We start from the raw sequence: 22,827 nt of genomic DNA on the forward strand, positions 1-22,827 counted from the left end.
TACTGGAGGTTAAAGCCCCAAGAAAAAAAGGTGTCCCTTTCCAACGTATTCCCGGGAACCCAACCTTGTACACAGGCATAGACATTAGATTTCTGATCAGTGCAGTGACAATGCAGGCCTCGTGCTAATATGTTTACATGCTCTCAGGGAAGGTGGTCTAATGGTTCCTGGAAAAACTACCAAGGGGATTAGGTGTCAGGACTCCTGGGTTCCATGCACAGCTCTGTCACTGACTTGCTGAGTAACCCTGGGCAAATCACTTCAGCTCTGCACCTTAGCTTCCCCATCTGAAATGAGGATTTCACCACCTACCTCACAGAGATACCATTTGTAATGATTTGTAAAAAGCTTGGGGATCCTTACTACAAAAATGCAAAGTTTCATCTAACTTCCAGTAAGCATCCCCCAGCTCTGCCTGAAGAAGAGAGTGTTACAGTCAACACCTGGCTTTATGAGACAGACAGCACCATGCAATCCCCCGGACAGCAAGCCAAATATCTGAACCTCACACCAAGCCATTTGACCAATCAGAAAAGCCAAGGCAGGTCAACATGGAAACGTTGCCGCTACCGTTTCTTCTGCAGAGCTGAGAAATTTCTTTTGAAGGTCGGGCTGATCTGGTTAAGAAGTTCCACCAGGGAATGACTGAGAAAACTCGGATTGGCAGGTTTAGGATTAAAGTTATATGCTGTCGACCTGCAAAAAGAAAGAAGCTCTTGTTATGGCAGAAATAAAAATACCACTCTTGTCAAGATAAGGCGGCAGCATTTTGGCAGCTTTTAATTTACACACCGTATGAAATGGCTCAAGATTTAAAAAAAGATTTGCAAAATAGAGACCTTTGTGACATGTTCTCTACCAGTCAGATAGGCTGTAATAGGCTCCTTTGAGGGTCATCTACTCCCTCCACTTAAACCACAATCCGCATCCTCGAGCCTGCATCCTGACAGATGGGGCAGCAAATGTGCCTAGAATCAGTCTAGCCACCACCAGAGTTATGTTTTCCCTTCCTAGCTTGAAAGGTGGATTTCACAGAGCAGGGCTTCTTCACGGTTTTGATCACATGGACCACCTCTTAATAGACCTCTCCCTTCTCAATCGGGAAGACCCACCTCCCACATCCACTCCTGGTCAAACAGCAGTTGCTTTTTTTAAATAGCTCTTTCACAGAATATTCGGATAAGAAATGGAATGTTAGATTTGAGAAGGTGGAGTCACCAGGACCACACGAACCAGATCTCGCCACAGTTCACCAGCTATTGGTCTGCAGGCCACATTTTGGGAAACTCTTATAAGGAGTAGTTCATTCTGACTGTGGGCAATGACGCCTGCATTCGAATGGCCTAAAATCAGACACTTTACTCACGGGAGTTAAGTTATGCACATGCTTAAACCTTTACTTTCCTAGTCCCGACCCTGCAGATTTTAACAAGGGCTACAGACCACCCATAAAAGCTTCTTTTCAATTATTTCTTCTGTGAGCTGGCTTTGCATTGGTCTCAGTGGCTCACTCTCCCTCTGAAGGAGAACAGGACACAGACACCCTCAACTTGTACGTTCTCTTCCTTAGTGAAGGGGGTTTGGTTCTAGTTTTGACTACTGGTTCCTCCATGAATTAGGACCTTACAATCTTCTAGCCCATCAGTTACATTTGCCAAGGAGATTAGCTAGCCTTGCAAAATTCTACTCACCTACAGCAAGCACAACACAATCCATTTATTTATTATTTGCATTAATGTAGCACCTAGAAGCTCTAGTCACGGACCTCATTATTGATCATCTACAGTCATGGTAAAGGGTGGGCAAGTAGAATATATGCCTGGGCTGGTCAACTGCCAGATTTTGCAAGGTTGGGGTAGACATATGCTTCAAGGCATAAGATGATCACCACAGGGGTCAGGAAGGAATTGCTTCCCATTTCAAACAGCGCCGCACAATTCACTTGGAGCGTAACGGAAAGTGTTACCTACTTCTAAAGCATCAGGCACTTATCTACTGCTGAGGAAGGATACCAGACTTGGCCAAATAGCTCAATCCAGAATGGCAACACCTAGGATCTTGCATAAAGGCAGGGTTATAATAGGCTCCTCACTACCGAGACAAGGACACACTTCGTGTTAAGCCAGTTAAGGCAAACAAGAGGACGAGAGTTATATTTACTCACTGATTCAGGTAAAATCCTCTGGTGGACGCAGTGATACTAACATGTCGATCCTCCACAGTGATGATGTACAGATACATGAGGTCTCCGTGCATTTTCCGGTTGCCAGGTGGGGGGTTCCAGCCGCTCATGGTCAAGACTTTTAGGCACTGCAAAGGCTGTGAAGGACACAACACGAGCGCTTCCATTAGTCCAGATCCCCCGTTTCACAACACACTTCACATGGCTAGAAAGCCCACACTTTCATGTGCAAGCTCTCTCTCTCTCTCACACACACACACCCACCCCGCTGCACCCCCATCAGTCCCAGGAACGCTGCCTGCCAAGTTAGTGGTCCTGAAAGTACACGCCCACTAAGCACTTTGCAAGTCTTGCCCATGGGATATTTCACAGCTCACACCCAAGCATTAGAGCGTCGTTCTTTATCCATAGTTGAAGAGCAGATCCTCCATGGCTTTAGGCAGTATAAGGCATGGATTTCTTGACGCAACGGTTCTCAAAACAGCAGCTGCTAAAGCAGTGTTGGAATCCAAATGGGAAGGTATGGGAAGCACCAGTGTAATTAGACTAAAGCAATTTGAAGCCCCAGTATCCTAGAATTTGCAAGGGGTAGAAACACAACATCTCCCCTCCTCCCCCGACCCTTTCAAGACGATGGGTCACTACTATAAAGTGATCCACCTATCCCGTGTAGTCTGTGTGCAAAATACTGGACCTTAAACTTTATGCCTGTGGCCTAGCAGTGCTAGCTATTCAGGCACAGGTCCAGGACTCAACAGAGCAAGTCCCAAAGGTCACTTCACTGTAACTTTCAATCCCTGAATGTGTCCCTTCAAGAGGGGCCCGGACGGCCATCTTCAAAGATGAAGAGAATTCTACCTTCCAGTCTCTGTTCTGGGGCTGGAGGGCACAGAGGGGTCTCTCTTTGCCACCTGGCAGGATATGTTCAGGAGGGGTGCAGTCAATTTGTTCCATTTCAGTACTTTTCTTCTTCCGTTTCCCACTGTCTAAACAAACGGACAGACAGGAGATGAGTGCTGAACAGTGACTGCCTGGTTGCACGCAGTGCAGAATATTTCCATGTGGAATTTGATTGCTTGAATCCCCCTCCAGAATTAACCCCATCTGTTTGGCCTGTCGGAACTACACTTTAGCTATGACCACTGTGCAAACAACTGACAGCTGCTCCCTTCTCCCAGCCTGACATTAGCATTATAGCAGGAAGTGGTTTTTATTAAGCATTGAGGCTGGAGTTCGCAAAGCGACCTAAAGGAGTTAGATGTTTATAACTTCCACTGAAAGTCATCTTGAGCACTGTTGAAAGGATTTTGGCCCCTAACCCCCCTTTACACCCCTTTGAAAGGTTACCTCTGCCTTGTAAGCTAGTGTATCCAAAAATAATCTCCACCTTTCCGGTTCGCTTCTCAAGAGTGAAAACATCCCAGCATGAATATAACTAGCCTTGGAAGGATTAGATTTTTAATCAGTAAACATCCATTTCACCGTATGCACACTAACCAATGGAACAATGTTTCTGTCAATAATAATCAAAATGTACAGACAGGCAAAGAAAGAAAAAACGCGGCTTTAGAACCCATTAGAATTTAAGGCCATTTACTTTGTGTATTTTGACATGTGATGGTGAAATTTGTGTTTGAACCCTTATAAAAAAACTTTACCTTATTGAATCTCAGTGTCGACTGTCATTAAATAATTATTGTCTGACCACCCCGTAATTTCTTGTAACTGTCAACATTTAAGATTGATAAAATAATAAAAAAAGCTTTAAAATAAACGATCTTATCTGTCAAAATTGGGGGGGGGAGGGGAAATCAAATTCTGCCATACCTACATATAACTGCAGCTCAACGTCCCTGGGTTAAGACACTTCCCAACTCAATGAGAGCAGCTGGCTGCTCAACACTTCTGAAATTCAGGTTGCTTATCCAGATACCCAACGTTAGGATCCCAAGTCTGTATCAGGTTTTGAAAGTCTTGGCCACTATTTGAACAGAGAAACAGTCCCCCACCTAGAACTCTCCCCACTGCACACACCTTCACGTAAGAGCCTGGGAAAGTGTGTCCAACTATGCCTTGAGGGGTTAATAGGCCTTCATGTTACAGATGGGCAAACAGACCCAGCCCAGAGCAGGAAGGTAGTCCAGGGGTTAGGACACTAGCCTGGGCTCTGGGAGACCCAGGTTCAATTCCCGCTCCATCACAAACATCCTGTGTGAGGCTAGGCTAGTCTCTTAACCTCTCTGTGCTTCAGTTCTCATCTGCCCATGGGGAGAATAGCACTGCTCTACCTCACCAAGTCCTGTGAGGATAAACACATTAAAGTGCACGAGGCGCCCACATACTGCAGTCATTTAAGCCACACAAGCACCGAATATAGACAGAGTACACGTTAAGTGACCCAGAGCCAGGAAGAGCAGTCAGGACTCCTGGCTCCACAGCGTCTAGGCACTTAACAATAAATCATTTCTATCAGGAAAGGAGTGTTGAGAGTTCTACCCTAGGCCCCGCTCATATGGGGCATCCAGACATTAAACCAAGCGCTTTAACCAATTAAGCAGTCAGCGGGGTGGAACGGCTGCATTTTCCACCGCAGCGGAGGGGGTTCATCAAACCCGAGAAGCCTTCTGTCCCATACCTCCTAGGTCTCCTTCCGTGAAGACGCTCAGGAATGACAGCGAATTGCAGTCCACGCCATTGAAAGCATCGGACGGGTCAAGGCTCTTTAGAAGGTCCCGAATGTGACGCACGTGTATCCTGGCTTCCCGTACCGTGTAGGGCTCTGATCATCAGAAGGGAGAGAGAGTCTCAGGGTCACAACAGTTTACTCCCATTGTGGCTCTCGAAGGTCTCTACGCACCCACAGGGAGCTCAGCCAGGGATTAATTTTGCCCACCTCATTTTATAGCCGTTCTTGTCCCTCACTAAGGACAAGCAAGTGAGGCACGAGCACAAACAGCCACTGGCAATTTTACATCACCATCCACTTGCACGTTGCTGCAGCATGACAAGATACCTCTGCCTGTGTGAAGGCCTTGCACGCCGCCTGACCTCATCTCTAAGCTTTCAGGACTTTCTTGGGAAGCAAGTACAGCCCATGAGCCCAAACTCCAATAACCAGGTTCCTTAAAAGATGACCAGCATGGAGTTGGATTCCACTGTTCTGCTGGTGTGTTCATTTTCCCCTGGTATATTTGGCACGGGTGAAGCTCACTGGATACAGGAGTACCCCCCATTGTGCAATGGCTGCCCTCCCAGGGCCTGATTTGGGGGGGAGGGATAGCTCAGTGGTTTGAGCAATGGCCTACTAAACCCAGGGTTGTGAATTCAATCCTTGAGACGGCCATTTGGGGATATAGTTGAGGATTGGTCCCGCTTTGAGCAGGGGGTTGGACTAGATGACCTTCTGAGGTCCCTTCCAACCCTGGTAGTCTATGATTCTATATGATCAACTTCACCTTTCATGGATACTACCTGGGACCCAGTAGTTTGCTGGTTACCTAGCCATTCACCTGCAGGCTAATGGTGCAAAGACTCGTGGCAACAGGAAGTTATCCCCCGCCCGACGGATGCTCAGTGGCTTGCATGAGTTTGATCTCAGTCCCGACCCCAACCATGGAAAGGGGTCACAATGCAAGAACCACCTCCCCAACTGATTGTCTTGCAGCCTGGCACCAGAGGGGCCTAGGACTGACTGGGCCATGGGATTGGTTCTGACAAGTGAGGGCTAAGGCAAAGAGGTGGCAGCCGGGAGTGGTCGGTGGGGATGGAGAGGGCCCCTCCCCATCTCCAGAGGTGTCAATCAAGTACCTTGTCCTCACTGGCCCCAAGTCTGTAGAAAGACAATCTAGAGGCTCCATTATCTATCACTCAGATGGTTTCCCTCGCCCCCCATGTTTATAGAACGTGCCTTCAACCACTTTCAGCACCGACCCCTCCTGAAGCCCTTCAATGGTTTTCAGCTCCGCAAAGTTATCCAGGACGTTCCCATCCAGCTGCAGAGAGAAGCAGGTTCGGTGGCAGGTGTCCTCTCTGTCCATCAGCACTTGGTGGATCTCCTGCACCATCTCTTGGGGAGAGACCTTAAAACAAACAAACCAAATGAGTTACACGCTCAGCTCCACCTGCTTCCTGTCCCTGTGATACATCGTGTACTGGGCATTTATGGCGAGAAAAGTGCGAGCAAGGGAAGATTACAATATTAAGCATTAGGGGCCAGATTTTTAAAGAATGCCAGTAGCAAAATGGATAATTAGGAACTGAGACTGCTATTTCCCCCATCTAATTTGCTTTGCACACACAATGGTGTGTTGTGCGGGTACAGCCACGCTGCACTTGGGGGAGAAATTCAGCCTTCAAGCACACAGCTTCAGCAACAGACAAAGCGGTCTTGACTTACGTGACTGGCCTACCGAGGCTCCTCTCTAACCCTTCCGCCACGTTTCAAACATCATTTAGGCCATTCTCGAGCTATGCAGACCCAGGATGGTTTACTTAAGCTGCTGTAAACAGCATAGCCTGCTATTATTAGCCTATTAAATCTAACAGCCGAAAGGAATTAAAGGAAAAAGGAGCCGTGTTCAGATTTATCTGGTTGCGCTGGGGAGATCATTTAACTGTATTTTCTGCCGGTCACAGGTAGTTACGGTTCCCCCTTCATTTAGAGACTCAGACGCCTTGGGGGGAAAAAAAGCTTCCCCTAGGCTGTTTTCAGTTCCAAAGTGTAACGACAGCTGAGCCCATCAAAGCCCATCCTTATCTGCGGGGACGTCACATGCTAGTATATTCATCCCAACTCTCGTGACCAAAAGGAGCTTCTGTAACAACTCTGCCACAAGCAGGAACTCATCTTAATTCTCGGCCGCAGCACAGTTTTGCACACGGCTTAGCACCGTCCCCGAAGCATCTACCTGGAATCCTAGGGACCCAAAGAGACTACGGATTATCATCCCTCTCTGGGCGGGGAAGGCACCTCCTTTACAGAGACCACCCCCCGCCACTAGGGACTGACCCACTTTCCACAGCCTCCTTGGCACTTTGCTGCAGCAAGGCTGAGGAACCAGCCCCATCTCATAGCAGTTCTCAAAGCCCCGGAGGAAGGCAGGTGAGCCGATCGCTCCCTTTCTCATCCAGCCAGGCAAAGCAGCGTTTCTCTGAGCAGCTAGAAGGGCCGGCTGTTCGACCCGACATGCTCCGCCTGACTTTGCCTCCCATGAGCTCACGTTGCCTCTCCAAGCTCAGGACCTTGGATCCAGAATGATTTTTATCCTTGGATCCTGCCGTGCGCAGCCAGAAACACAACGCCACTGCACAAGACCGGAGGGGAGAGAACAAGCCTGCTGGGGGGTGAATGGAGAGGGGGAAGAACTCTCGAAGCTGCCCCATCCTACAAAGCAAAGCCACTGCCCACGCCGACAGGGTTGGAAGGTGTGGTAGTAGGAAGGCTAACAACTAGGTACTAGAGGGGAAAAGCACACTCCTAGAGGCGCTCTGAGACACGTCTCCCAAACTCCACTGGCTCCCCGTTTGTTTCAGGATCCAGTGCACCACGCCTGCCTGGTTGTCAACGGAGCCTCCACAGGTTTGCCCCAGTCGGCCTCCAAGACTACATCTCCCTTTGCTCGTCCAGCTTCTTTTCTTTCCCTTCGCATTGCCTCAAGAGCCTTCTCCTTGGCAGCCCTGTGTCATTGTCCTCAGGCAAGATTTGAAAAGGGAGAGGGAAAACAGCCAGCCAGGGAGGAAAGGTATCTTTGTGACCATGAGATGCTGGCTAAGCGTCATTATTAAATTAAACAGACTTCCTGCAAGTGCAGCTCTGCCAAAACACAGCCAGCCAGTCACCTGTTCTTTCCCCTTCGCTCCTTGGGAGAGACGGTCAGATGTGCATACACCAACCTCAAAGGCTTCTGTTTAGCTTTTGCCACGCAATGTATGCCGGTATAGGGAGATCTCACGGAAACAGAGTTCTAATCCCAGCCCTGACACTGCTTTCCCGCCTTCCCCCGACACCTGGGGCAAGTGATTTAACATCTCTCGGGATAATGCCGGACCTACCTTCCTCCCTCACACAGATGCGTTGAGAGGATTAATTAGTTAGCGTTTGTAACAGTGCTTTGAAGATCAGCTTTGCAAGGGTCATGCTACATGCCGGCATAAATGATTAACACACAAGCCAGCAAGGGTCAGCCAATCTGGGCACAAGCACCTTATCCAGTCCGGGTCTTTCCCTCATAACCGCCTTGTTCTCAACCGATGCTCACCTGCAGGGAAAAAGGTTCTATTCCCGGAGCGTAAATCTTGACGGTGAAGCCGGTGTCCTGTATGACGATAACTTCCTGGTCGTTCGCATCATCCCCTGGGTCAACCTCCTCGTGGCCGTTCTGCCGGCTCTCCTCCTTGAGGTGCTCGTAAGAGCCATCACCGTTCATTAAAGCCATGCCAGACGGGTGTTCTAGTCACAACGCGGGAGAGGGGAGAGAGAGAGAGATTTAGCAAGGGCCCAAACAACAAAGACAGTCGCCCCGGGTTGCTTAACATACCAGCCTACCATAAACTGGTGACCTCCATTTCAACAATCTGTGGTTCAAAAAAAGCCAAAGTCATTAGATTCCCCCCCCCCCATACAATTGGTGTTTAATAGACATAGGTGTGCCAGACCTTACCGCTTGCATACGTAACACCCTTTCCCTGGCCCAAGGGGTACACATCTCCCAAAGACAGCAGAATCAGCAGGGCAGAGGTGGGGTGGGGGGAGGAGGAGAGAAGAGAAACGGAGAGTGGCTCAACCTAGAAAAATTCAGTTCAATTTTAAGAACCTTCTTAATGAAAAGAGATGGGTGTGTGGTGCTTTGCAGCCTGAGGGCAGCTGTAACTGGTGCACCAACAAGTTACGTGGGTTCTTAAATACCTTCCCTTGTTCTCCTGTTCAGCTAAAAAGACGGCAGTTGCATTGCTAACCTGCATATCATGTGGGACCCAAGCTACTTCACAGAAACACAAACCGCTCCCACGCCCCTGTGTGCATCACGCAACTCTTTACATTTTAAAAATACTTTGCAGATGTCTTGCAGTACACGGGGAGAGAGTTTGCTTGAAGAACACATCAGCTGACACATACAAAATGAAATGACTTGTTGTTTTGCAGTTCCTCCATGCCCACCCTGGTCCTACTGCCTGGACATAGCCAGATTTTCTTACTCAATGACAATCTGCACATACAGAAGCCATTGGCAGTGATAAATGGCAGTGATCTGTTCAAAATCCATAACGCTGTGGAATCGTGTCCTAGAGAGTCATATGAAATCCCTACCTCAATTTAAATGACACTGGGCAGAACACTGGGGAATGTGCTGTAGGGAGATTACTACTGTACTGGTCATGAAGGAAGGGGCTGGCCTGGATGATCTAATAAAAGAGCTACACACAATTTTATTTAGTTAAAATATGCTGTTTCCTCAAAGCTGAAAACTTTTGCAAGCAGCACATCAGTCTCAGTGAAGTTTTCATCAGGATGGTTTAAGGAGAGACACTGTCACCTTGCAGCCTGGTGGTTAAGAACAATGACCGGGGATGTGGGAGACCCAGATACAAGTCCCCGCTCTGCCTGATTCAGAGTGATCTTGGATGAAACGCTTCTGTTCTGGTGCCCTCCTTACCAGGAGACAGCCCCTTTCCACATCGAAAAAGATACTTTCTTGGGGGGGGGAGGAGGGAAGAGTTCAAAAGGTTTTTTATTTGTTCCAATACAGAACTAAAACAAATGTCACAACCTCAAAAACTGCCGTGAAATGAAATGGTCATCCTCTTACTCAATAGGTTTTTTACATTTCTACTGCTTTTAGGGAGTTGCTGTCTCACTCCCAGCTGCATTTCTGGGTATTCCGTAGCATTTGCCTAAACTCCTTTAACATGCCACTCCATTTTTGTAGCTGATTCGGGTGAAGACAAGCATTGTGACGCTCCAATACACATCAGTGAGCATCAGCCACGCTAGCCCCAAAGCATCAGCTCCTCTGCAGCCCCAAGATGGTCAGGTAACCACTCAGGCTCTCACTTTTACCATCTGGAAAATGGGGAGAAACATATTTACTTGCCTGCCTCTTGAAGGTGCCACACGAGTTAAGTAATTAACGCTAGCAAAGCACTAAGCGTTCTCTCCCATGTGATTATTATTCTGGTATTATGGCTCTAGATTAAGATCACTCCTAATGTACTGGCCTCCTACCGGCAGATGACTGTCAAGGCCAAATTACAAACAGGTGCAAGAAATGAGGCAGGAAACAATTTCTCCCTATCGAATGGGACGGGGTAAACAGCAGAGCTGTTTTAACAGCCTCTGGTGCCACCAGCAGTGGCTGCCCAGATGCTAATGTTTAGTGTCCCTCTACATGTCTCCCCCACATGCTGTGCTTTGTCAGAAACCCACGAGCAGAGCTGACTACAGGCTCCACTAGGATTCCGACACACCCAAGCCATGCTGGGAAAGAGGAACAGACACACTGCCCGAGTAACAGTACCCTGAGAAGCCGGGTCTTTGAAAGGCAGAGCCCCGGGGAGAGGCACCCTTTGTTACACCTACAGAGCAGAACTCTCTTCAGACAACCTGGTGCACAGGGGGATGAGGCCACAGGATGCCCCTGAAATGCTATTCTGGGGTTACTAGCGTCAATGACAGCACTATCCCTCCCCTCCCCCATAACCCGACTTCTGGAGCCTAGGACAAGGCTGGCTCCTGCGTGGGTGCCATCGGAGGGGGAAGGGCTCCCTTGTTGTACTCTAGCGGACGTGTAGGTGGGGAAGCAGGGTTTAGCCCCAAGCTGGCTACAGTGGGCCCCATGTACAACAGGCTATTTTAGACTTAGGGGAACTTTCACTTGGTGTCACCAGACACACAAAGGCCAGTCTTTATGCTCTTCCACCCAACAGCCACCCTGAAGCTCCTGCTTGCAGCCCTAGCAAACTACATGGGCTCAGTACAGCAGGCCTCACTCCATCCCCTCACACCAGGATCCCACGGATGCTATAATCAACCCAACATTTGCTGCTCTGCACACGTGTGTCTATCTCCGAGGAGTTGTGCGCGAGGAGGTATCCCACCCAAACAGACCCACAAGAGATACCCAGTTTGGACACAACAGCCACCCCGGCAACAGAGCCCATGGAGAGGAACACGGCCAATTGACATTCTCCAAGATTACTACCTTTTTCTATGGCTACAAAGGCAGGAAACACATCAGATGGAAAGACTTCTAAGTTCCCAGCGAGTAAGTGAAGTTTCCTAAAAAGCAAGTGGAAATTAACTCACTTGCTCAGAGGTGGGCAGTTCTAGAGACAGGCATGCCACTCATTTTCCTACTAGTGTTTTGTTTTTTTGCTGAGGCATCATGGGCTAACAAATGCTGCAAGCCAGGACTACCCTGGCTCAAAGCATGAACTGAGCAACACCGACTGGTCATGGATAAGTGCTAACAACTCCATCTACCCAAGCGAACCCTGCCACCAAACAGAGTCAAAGGCGAGGCTGCATATGAGCTTTCCTACATAAATTCGGGGCGATGCTTCTGTTTGTGACTTTCCTGGGCTATAAAAGTTACCAACTAATGGAGTGAGCAGCATTTTGGTGGACTGCTTCCTAGCAGACCTCACCACATCAAGAAGCTGCCATCATGCAATATGGTGCAATATAGCCTCCACTGGCCATCAGGAAAGGATATGAATTGGTAAAGCTATGGGACGGGGAAAGGCAGCAAAGAGGAGGCAGTTTAATGCCTACTTGCACCACACGATCCAGCTCTAGCCAGCACGGTCTCAGGTTGAGGCGCAAGAAATTAATCCTGCACCAAAAGAGAGGGACGGTCTAGCAGATTAACCCAGTAGTTTAGGTCACCTTTCGGAAAAGGAAGATGGTTTTACAAATCAAGGGAGGGTTTTCAGGACATTGCCCTTTCCATACAAGCTGTCTCTTTCATTGCAACCGCAATTTGGTGCGGTGCAGGGGAGTCTCCTCAGGGCAAGCATCGCATACTCTGCAGTGACTCACAAAGCCTAGCAGAGCTTTGCATGGAAGTTTCGCCTACCCACCAACTTTCACTGCTGCTCTGTAGAACCAGATAGAAAGGGAGACGACAAACAGAAACAAAGCCAGTTGTGCCAGCGTTTTCCACAGAGAAATGCCTGAGGTAATCAAACAGCACAAAGAGGGAAAGGAAAATAAATTTTACAAGCTCAACTTCAATAAAATGGAAGATTGATAGTAACAAAGGCAATTTTTTTTTTCTAAAGCTAGGCTTTTTTCTTAGAGGAAATGCAGTTTTATTTTATAATTCTCAGTCCGAACCTAGAACCAGTGTGTTGTGCTATTCGATCAATGGATATACTCACATGAGTAAAGTTACTCATTTCTTCAAATCACAACATCTCTGGGCATCTCTCCTGTGTTTTTTACGTTTTAATTTACAAACCAATGTGTTTGTAGGACTGAGGCCCTACTCTACAAAAAAGTGCCACACAAAATATTTTAAAAATACGGTATGGTAATTTACTGAATCATGTCTGAGAATTAGTTGTGTTCTTTTCAGAAACCTTAGCCCAGCAGCCCCTCCTTTCTGCTCAACGACCCTGATCTTATCACTATAAACAGCAACATGGACATTCCTTCTATTTCTAAGTTAAACCTCTAACACTGCTTTGTGGTCACAACTGTTCGTTTGAACCTCCAGGTTCTTCTATTATTTAAAGTGACAATACGCACTTACAGTAAGAATCCTCGGGGTCTGAGCCTGCCCTCACAGGCTCTTCTAAAGTGACTGAACCATGTTTTCTTTGGGCAGACACTTCAGCTGTAACTAAATATTCTGAGCCATTGGTTCATATCACAATCCTCACCTGTGTTCAGATGCTGCTGACCACTATGTTGAAAAAACAAGCAAACCAAAATATTATGGTGAAAACCAACTCTTCAGAGGGAATAGAGAAACCTGTAGTACTTGATCAAATTACATGTCACACCTGGTGTAACACTTTAAGTAGAAGAATTAGTTTCTATCTACTCAGATGGACAGACCAAAAAACTATTGAGACAAGACTCCGTATTGTGATTATCTCTATTTGTACTGAACCCACACATGAGGTAAGCACCTCACAAAAACAATTAGATCAAGGTCCCTGCCAAGGTGTAATTTTAATATCTGAATTTGAGTACTACTTCCTGTAAGCAAGAGAGGTAGTGGAACATCAGAAATTTAGATCCATAATGTTCAAACAAGCCAGGGAAGTGCCAAATAGCTACGTCAGTGGTTTTCAATCTATGATCCAGACAACCCTAGGGGTCCACAGACTATGTCTAGGATTGCCAAAAGGGTCTGCATCTCCATTTGAGATTTTTTAGAGATCCACAAATGAAAAAAGGTTAAAAACCACTGAGCTATGGTCATTGTCATTCTTTTACTTCAAGAGACAACAACGATGCCTTTTAACAGAAACACTTTGCTACAGATTTCATTCTCAGGCCTAAGACATAGCAGTATAAATGCGGTCCCAAGCAAACCTGCTAAGAAGTTACATTCTAAACTTAAGAAATAAGCGACACTGTCAAAATAAAGTGAGGTTTTTGGTTTTTAAAATCCCCTTACCTGCATTTAGCAACACTAGCAGCAGACTGTTAAAGATGAAGGAATTAAAAACTAACTTTGTCCTTACTCATCTTAAGCATGAACCTGTCACCACTGTGATTCCAGGTTCGTTCTGAGGGTACAAACATGTCTTCACAGTCTGAAATATGCTTCCAAACTCCAAACACTTGTCTTGCTTTTAAGCATATCTGCAGAATGAAAATGCACATTTGGCACAAAGATGAAAACAAATAAGAACCCCAGCACGCTAAAAGCATTCCCACCATCTTACTAGCTGAACCCAAGACAGCATTCAGGACCGAAATTCCATGGTGTTACACTGCTGCAAGTTTGAAACAGCAGTAACAGAGCAGAAAATGCAGCTACTGCACATTCACAAGGGCAGAGAAGAGCAGAATCTTTGACCCCAGGACTTTTATACTCTGTGTCCAATAATCTGGGTGGAAACAGAAGCCTGATGGGATTATCACTTTGATCCCAGGTTTAAGTGACTAATATTTAGATTTAAGCCACACTAGTGTCAGTTTTCAGAAAAAAGCAAAATGGGGGGGGGGGGGGGAAGAAGAGGACGGGGGGACATAACAAACCTGTTCTCCAAAGCATTTCCACTCAGAACAAAAGCCAGCAGGTCTACTAAACTCCTTAGCACCTTTTCGGTAGAATTCTGCCACAAGCTGATCACAACTGGCCTGAGTTTTAAATAAACACACTATTTTTAAAGATTGGCATTGTAATAGTGCACACATGAGTGCTACTGCAACATATCACTCCGGTTTATTGCTACGGATAGTACTCCTGGGGAGAGTACCAACCTGAGGACCAATAAATGCAAATCAGATCCCACATGGAGTTCCAAGTAGCTCGGCTCCTATGTGTTTTATGACATCATAGGATCATAGAATACCAGGGTTGGAAGGGAACTCAGGAGGTCATCTAGTCCAACCCCCTGCTCAAAGCAGGTCCAATCCCCAGACAGATATTTGCCCCAGATCTCTAAATGGCCCCCTCAAGGATTGAACTCACAACCCTGGGTTTAGCAGGCCAATGCTCAAACCACTGAGCTATCCCTCCCCACATCACACCAGAACCCTCACTAAGCTATCTTGCTTGACCTTCACTGACCTCACTCACCTATTTCACATAAAAGATATCTAAACTGTGCAGCTATCCAACAGTACCAGCAGTGACTTTAGCCATGTTGCCCTAATCTAGGGGCTTATCCTTTGCCCAGCTCCCACTTTAAGCATGGGAAAGATGGAGGAAGAGGTTCGTTCTGAGTATAAATGCTCTTTACATTATTGCACTGAAGGCTGCCCCAGTCTAGAGCAAGTGCAGAGCTGCTTAGAGGCTGTTTCATCCACAATGGCTCAGATAGCCCTGCCCACCTCGGACTTGGCTCCACCATGAGACAAGGAAGCCAAAGACTTACAGAGCTGTACTTCTGATCCCTCCCTTCCCTGGGCCTGCCTTCAGTGCAATAATGTAAAGAGCCCCTTGTCATCCAGCTCTGGCCTTTGAACAGCACAATCCTATCCGGAGATGCATAAACTGGGGCTGGATTTGCCTACAAATAAAAGGAATAGCAGACTAAATACCTTAATTCTTCATGCAGAAGTTTGCACACACCCTGGTATAAGCACACACCTTGTGACACCATGCATGCACAGGGGACAGCCAAATGATAGTTTGCAGAATCACATGGAAGACGGTATTCAGCAGGCACCTTTCACAAGGGCACCATCCTCCCTCCTCCCCCATACCACTTTAAACATTCTAGCCCGTGAAAAATAAAAATGAAGGGGGGGAATGGCCACAGAAGCATGTATTCTCTTCCCCTCCTTAACCGCGGAACTTCGCCCGGAGAGCGACATTGGCCCAAGGTTAGGGATCCATTCTCTTACCCTAACTAGGCTTTAGCCATCAGATCACGCTACCTCTCTGCAAAAGAAGATAAATTAGAAGTTAGCTGGTAACCTTCATGTTACATTTACGCACGCGCAACCAAATTTTCATAGGAACTCATCCATACTGCACATAAGTACACATTGTGTCTCCATATATAAAATAAATGGGACCACCCGGTTCTATATGTAGACGTTACTGTTTCTTGTGCACTTCCTGATTGGTGTATAAATGCATAAAGCGAACACTGCAATAGCTTACTCTTTTAAAGAGCCTGGGGAAGGAGCAGGATGCAAAAATAAGTCCTAGTTGGTTGCACAGTGCAAATGCACACTTGGGTGTTAAAAATCCGCCGCCCTAAAATACCCTATACCTAAGTATAGTTTTGCACAAATCTGCAATTTTTGCACGTTACCATAGTGCTGCACTTCGGAAACAGACCCACTGCACACAGAACATCTCTTTAAAAAGATCACGACCTTGCAATTTCATACAGCAACTGTTCCTTACCGAGCTCTAGTCACTTGTGAAGTCAGAGGTTTAGATTGCAGTGATTGAGTTCTGTGCACAAAGAAAGTTTGCTTTCATAAAATGGAAAATGACATTTCATAAAATGACATCATAAAATTTCATAATCTTTTGTGCAAAGATCAACAAAAACAACATTAAAAAAAGTCTCCTTGAGACAGAGCAAACATGGGATAGTTCAGCTGAAAAGGAAAAGTTTGGAGATAGGTAAGGGAGTGAATCCAGAGTCTGTATGGAAATGTGATTCTTCCCAGGATATCCCTCCCCCCATAAAGACATTATATATAAATAAACACACACACACACTGAAGAATAAAAACTCACTCCCCAAGCACCTAAAAAACAAAGTTTCCTTTTTCTCCTCCTTTTCTTCTGCTTTGATGGCAGTATGCTCACTTCGCGATCAGGATCAAGGTTTAACTCGCCATCTAGGCCAATTGCAGGATTGGTCAGTAAGTAACAAGTGCTTTTATCCTGGATCATATGTGTATTCTCATCCGTAATGACAGACAAGACCATGTCTTGGATATTCTGGCTTTTCTCTGCCTTTACAGAGTGGTTAGATTCAGGCGTTTCAGCCGTTCCACAGCTCCCCAAGTTAGAAGCATTAGTTGTGTGTTTTAACTGGACACCCGGATCTGCTAACGATGGTTCCAAATTGGAGGCTTTTCCCCTCTTAGAGAGGTCTCCGTTTTGCTGCCAATCAACAATAGGCATTCTGTGGGCTGCAGCTCTTGTGTCGGCTGGTACCACAGGCTCTTCCTGGTTGCACGATTCAGAGTCTCGGCCAGTGGCCTCAAGTGTCCCGCAATCCTGGCACGCCTCAAGTGACTGAGAATGATTTAACTGTGTAGCTGATCCTTTCTCAAGGTCACCAGGAAGGACAGCCAGAGCAGAAGTTGCCTCTGCCTGCTTTATTAAGCCAGCAACAGTAACGCTGAGTTTCGAGCAGCTGTTTTCACAGGCCTTCCTCGTTTCTTCACTGCCCTTCTCCTTGGGTAAGCCTTGAACGTGTTCTGGCCATTTTTGCAGACTTTCATTCGATGCATTGCTGAGTATAATGTCCGGATACAGTGGCACGCACTTGCAAGCTTCCGAGACATCTAACTTCATTTGAACAGGGAGGGAGACATCAGGAAACGCAGTGCAACTAGTGGGAGATTTGGGTAAGAGAGGGGCCCTCTCAGCCGAATTAAAGCTGTGCGTCTGGAAGATGAGATCAGTGACGTGTCTGCAGCAGTTTGCAAAGATACTGTTTCCCATGATTACAGGTTACACAGATAAAAGACCAAATGGGAGAAGTACGTTTTGTTTGCAATCTCTTGTTTGTACACATATATTAAAGTACACAACAAAGACAGGTCTCACATGGTCTACAGTTTGGACTTGTTAATGCCGTCACGTAGCTAGCTGATCAGATTTTCTAAGAAAATTCTTATTTGAACCCCATGAGACAAAAAGAACAAGACTAATAATTTAGACTGCTAGCATGCAAAGAGACATACGTCAGGGAACAAAGAAAGTATTCTCTTAAACACTCATGTTTCTTCCCTTCTAATATCTTATGCAGATTTAAACCTTGGATTCACCATAGTGGGAGTTCTCCCAAAGTTCCTTCCAGTGACCTTCATCTTCCAAACATCTTTGCCTCGGTCTTCAAAATATCAAGTTGCAGAATGCCAGGATAGCCACAAAGTAAAACAGAAGTTCCCCAAAGTTGAAGACTTCCTCCTCTCCCCGCTGCCCCAGAGACGGGAGAAAAAAAATCAAAGTTCTTCCAAGTCTCTAAGAGAGAGTTGATCCGAGCCTGACTGTTAGAACCCAGCAGTGAGTTATAAATAGAGTGGTGATAGCAGGCTCTGTACCGATGCAGTATGGGACCATGTTACAGCATTTCAGCTCTGCCAATTTATAAACAAATAAGATGCATTGAATTACAAAACAAGGCTAGTTACTATGGCATGCCTAGGCTTATGCAGAGCCATCCATATTAAACAGACTGGCATAGAAAGAGACTGTGGGGAGTGAACTAGGTAGATAGAGTTGCCAAATGAGTTTTCAGGCCCCACAAAATGCCTCTATTTCAAACTAACTTAAGGAATCCCCAGTAACTTTGCAGGAGTTGTAGGTTATATAGATTTTCACCTTGTAACAAGGGCACTAAAAACCCTCATAGGGTACAATACAAATCAAAGCTGCCAGACATGAGTATTCAAAGGACCAAACTAAACCACAAAACCCAACCACCCTCCTTGCTCTCTTCCTATCCCATATATCAGTTCAAGATAAGCACCACTAATGTGTGGGCACATATGACCCAGTAAAGTGTCTAGTAGGCTCTTAATTATATTTGCTTCTGTAGTGTTACCGGACAGTTATTTTCCTTTGGAGACATATCCTCTAATGAAAGCTAAATTGGGAAAAAACTTTTCAAGGAAGACCATTACAAAGTCACATTCCAAGAAAGATACTCAGCCCGAAGAACCAGAAGATTTGACTCTGCAATGGCAAGTTTTATGCTCCTAGTCAAAGCATTTCCTTCAGTTTTGCTATAGCTTAAGTAATTTTAAATGTTTGTATCTAGTTTAATTGTAATTTACTCTTGTGAACTCTAAGATAGTCCATCTATACATAGGCCAACTCCAAATTTATGGAGGTAAAAAATAAGTCCGGTCTCTGCTGTGAACGTCTCAAGTGTAGGGTGAAGACAGACACCATGTCACAGACAAATTTGTTAACAGTCAATCCCACACCCATATACATAACAGAAGAATCATTTCTCTTAAGAAAATTTTAGGAAGTTAGAGCCAATCATCATAGCAGAATTTTGTACGCCAGCTAATGCCCTGCCAAGAAGAAATGGAATGAACAGGTTGAAAAACAAAACAAAACACATAGGCTGAAAGTTCTTTATACAAAATTAAATCCCCGATTAGCTTCTATTGTTCTTGCATTTTGCTTTTTTTTTTAAAAAAAGAGCAGAACAAATCTCTCTCCCACCGAAACGCATTCCAACTCCAGATCCAGTCAAGGCAGCTCAGATTTCCTTTTTTAGGACTTCTGTCTCATTGCCCCTTTTATAAGTAAGACGCATTAAGGGCCTAAGCAAACCCTTAGTCACGAGAAGCCCCATTATCTCAGGATCTAGTGCCAAGTTTGAAATGCTTAAAAATGTCCACATCTTCCAACTAATGTGTCTTTCAGAAGCATCAGGAAATGCCAGATAAACTGACAGCTTCAACTCTACCTCCTTATACATAGAAGCACAAGCTGTACATGCTCCAGACTTCAGTTTAAAAACCCTTTAAGTTCAGGTGGGTGTTTGTGTAAAAGACAATCTCCAAGAAGAGACCCTCCTGGTACAGACTCATTCTATTTTAAAATGGCTTTGCTAACTGCAACAAATTTAAACTTCATTCTAGTTACCAAAGCTGTAAATTCACCAACTTTATCATTTTACTTCTACACAATGTGTACGTGGCCCCTAACTGGAAATAAAGAGCCAGATAGAGACCCAATTGAAGCAGGTGCAACTAGCATAGGAGCTGGATCTATTTACTCCATGGGGGAATTTTGGCCAAACTGTTAGCTCAGATTGAACAAGTTATAGTTAAGGTATTCATACGCACACTAAAGGCAATGCTGGTTTAAGAACGAGCAGTAAAAGGATCCTATATAAAGTTCTTCTTATATCAAAAATTGTGATCAAATAATTAACACCAAACGGAGTTCCTACTAATGGTAGGTATACAAACAGCAAAATTAAGCTAGTTCAAATTGGACCTGAACTAGAGAAAATGTACTGCATTCAGCACCAGCTATAGTATTTTACATTCACTAGAAGAAAGTTAACCAGATACAGTGAAGGCATTGGGTAGGGTTTCACTTATAGTGAGTGATATTTATGTAAGAGGAAGCACGTTTAATAGGGACCCCAAAAGCTTATGCCATCTTCAAAGGAGGATCGATTATTTCCTTAAGATTCCATCGAGAGAGGCAGGATGTCATGGGAACCTCTCTCCCTCCCATCATGGGGCACCTATAACCTGGAGGTTCCACTTTCCAAATGAATTTCCATCGTCTCTTTTGATGCAACCAACACCTCTTCCTTAGCGAGTGCCCCTAAGCAAGTGTGTTGGAGTTGTCTCCTGGGATCTGTAAATCCATGTTTGTTTTAAACCATCTGTAGGTATCATTAAGGGTTATAAGCATCACGTTTAGTCTCCAGAGGCTTCAGGACACACAGAGTTGTGTCATGTGAAGTTCCTTCACTCCCTGTAGTTTGTAGCTGACCAAAAGAGTTCATCAGCCCCACGGATAAAGCGATGCCCATTCCAGTTAAAACAGGAGGTAAACCTGAGATGGAAAGTGCTATACTGGAAGTCTCTTCTGTGGACACTACATATAACATGGATATTTAAATGGGGAAAACTCTTCACTCCTTTAAAGAGAGTAGAGTCACACCAGAATCTGATTGGTTAGGTCCAACCATGATCAAGACACAGTTAACAAGAGCAGTTCTAGTTCAGGTAGAAGTTTGCACCTTTTATGCTCTTTCGTGGATACCGGAAAAATAGTTTTGCTGTAGTTGCCCCTGCAGGCCACATTCATTTGTGCTGTGTCAGTCCTGCTGGTTCAGAGGCTCTTTCCTGCAGTAACTGAAATGCTTTCTAAGGTTTGGACTTAGCATCTTGAGTCCCTCTCCTACACTTGCCAAGTCTGGGAGTTACATTTCAACCAATTTCCAGCATGGTTTGGCTGGCCAAAACTTTTTTAAAAACGTGGTTCTACCATTGGCTGGCCAAAAGGCTTGGCTGCAATGGTAAACAGTTCAAACACTGCTCCCAAACTGTGTTGAAAGGCCAGAGCTTAAGGCAAAGTGCAAAGTTCAAAAAAAAATATATCAGCAACTACAGGAGACTGTGTCTTGACTTCCCAAATGGAGAGGAAAAACCCAAAACAAGACTGATGGGTACGGGCACCTGGAACCCAGAACAGGGATAATTTTAACACTAGTTTGGTTTTCTGGAGTTAAAGAGACCCTACAAAGGGAAATTTAGGTTAAGTATTAGTAACAGATAAGGAATTTTGTTTTAAGTGGACTGCTCCTTTAAAATTTTCCTTCAGAGAAGAAAGAGTAAGGGGGAGGGAGAAGACAAATACGGTAGCAAAGATTTCAAAATACGATAGCAAAAAATATAACTTTTCCTGGAAGCTGGAATGAAGTTTATTCCAATGAAGATAGTTCTGCCCCTCCCTAAGGGCGAAGAGTTTGTTACAGGGACTAAAGGTCTGTAATACCACTTACTAAGAGCCAAAGACGGGTTAACAAATTATTCTAGTTAAGAGCAGTTTAAAAAAAAAAAATGCAAATCTCCTCCAATTGTAGTAACTGACATATGGTCTATACAGTAAAGCTTGTTTAATTAAAGTGCTCATGTGCTTACGGAGATGAGAACAAGTGTTTTTACTATTATTTATGCAGTGCCTAAGCAAGTGCCTTGCAGCACAAATGAAGGACCTGTACCGTGCCCCAAGGAGCTTACAATCTAACCTCAGGCATGCCACAATGGGGCTGGGGGGAGAAAGTTGAGGCATTAAAAAAAAAAAAACCAGGGAAGAGACGAGTTACAGTAATGACTGCTTACTTTATGTGCATAGCTGGATTTTTAATGTGGCCGAATAAAGACCCTCCCTACCTTCTCCCAAGGTCTTATTGCTTTTCCCTCTCCCTTCTTTTAGGCCTCGTAAAAAAGTGAGTCGTTAGGGCCTTGTCTACAACAAAGGATTTTAGCAAACAAATTTCCACCCAGGGTATCACTAGTACCGGATGCAAAGGGGAGGGTTATTTTAGAAGATTCCCTCGTGTAGAGACTGCCTAAGGTCTCTCTGCAGGGAGACATGTCCACCACTAATGTTGGTGCACAGGCCTGTCGAGACAGTGGTGTTTGAAAGTTGATCTGCTTCCAAACACAAAGCCAGTCATGGATTTCAATGCTGAGGAAGTGGTGATATTTTATTGTGTGCGCTCCTGCCAAATCCTACACTTTCCACCGATGGTTACTTTACAAATACATATAACAATACAGGAATGTCAGACCCTTAAATAACTCCTCAAAATGACAGACTGCCTAGATTGACCAACCGAATACGTGACAAGAAAGTAAACAGAGCCTCCAAAGTTGCCATCTGAATACCTTCCCGACTGCTATCGTTCCCGTGCAGGCAACCTAAGACTGTAGAGTATGGCTTCGATCTAAAGATCAGCCCCTTTTAAAACTTCCATGGTCGAGTGACAGACAGTCATAGCAAATCCTCAGATTAAAAAGCGGTCTCCTGGCCTTGTTACCGCTGTACGACTGCACTTGCCTCTCAACAGCAGTTTTCCCACAATGCCTGTTCAAACCAATGGCGCAACAAGACGTACCTGGAACATGTGGCCGAACTAGAAGAGTTGTAGCTAGAAAAGCCAGGAAAGGTGGCTCTGAGAGGCGCTAGAAGAAGTCGGGTGAACAGCATTCCTTTGAGCTGACTGTATTATTAAATCTGCAGTTGAGACAAGCTCAGATCTGAAGCAGTGACAGCAGT

The 22,827-nt window shown here is 45.4% G+C and overlaps 1 protein-coding gene and 1 long non-coding RNA gene across 8 annotated transcripts in view; one reads left to right on the forward strand and one right to left on the reverse strand.

Moving 5' to 3' along the window:
* CLUH (clustered mitochondria homolog) overlaps nt 1-22,827 on the reverse strand; it is a 54,540-nt gene that overhangs the window by 24,172 nt on the left and 7,541 nt on the right. For 4 of the 7 annotated variants that reach the window (XR_010593895.1, XM_005298900.4, XM_005298901.5 and 1 more), the window contains exons 2-7: nt 8,440-8,630; nt 6,090-6,261; nt 4,818-4,961; nt 3,041-3,168; nt 2,165-2,319; nt 571-696 (exon numbers count right to left, since the gene is read on the reverse strand). Coding sequence is in view for 5 of the 7 variants with exons in the window: in XM_005298900.4 (XP_005298957.1) it covers nt 571-696; nt 2,165-2,319; nt 3,041-3,168; nt 4,818-4,961; nt 6,090-6,261; nt 8,440-8,630 (916 nt within the window). In the remaining 2 variants the exon portion in view is untranslated. Of the gene's footprint in view, nt 1-570; nt 697-2,164; nt 2,320-3,040; nt 3,169-4,817; nt 4,962-6,089; nt 6,262-8,439; nt 8,631-16,574; nt 17,935-22,827 lie in introns of those variants that run through there. The other 3 variants (XR_002887821.3, XM_005298902.5, XM_005298899.5) reach the window with 3 other exon arrangements.
* Nucleotides 17,114-21,942, forward strand: LOC122174451 (uncharacterized). The gene is made up of 2 exons (XR_006176271.2): nt 17,114-17,237; nt 17,810-21,942. It is a non-coding gene; the product is annotated as an uncharacterized LOC122174451 (long non-coding RNA).

This window comes from Chrysemys picta, chromosome 19, assembly GCF_011386835.1.
Source record: "Chrysemys picta bellii isolate R12L10 chromosome 19, ASM1138683v2, whole genome shotgun sequence".
NCBI lineage: Eukaryota > Metazoa > Chordata > Testudines > Emydidae > Chrysemys > Chrysemys picta.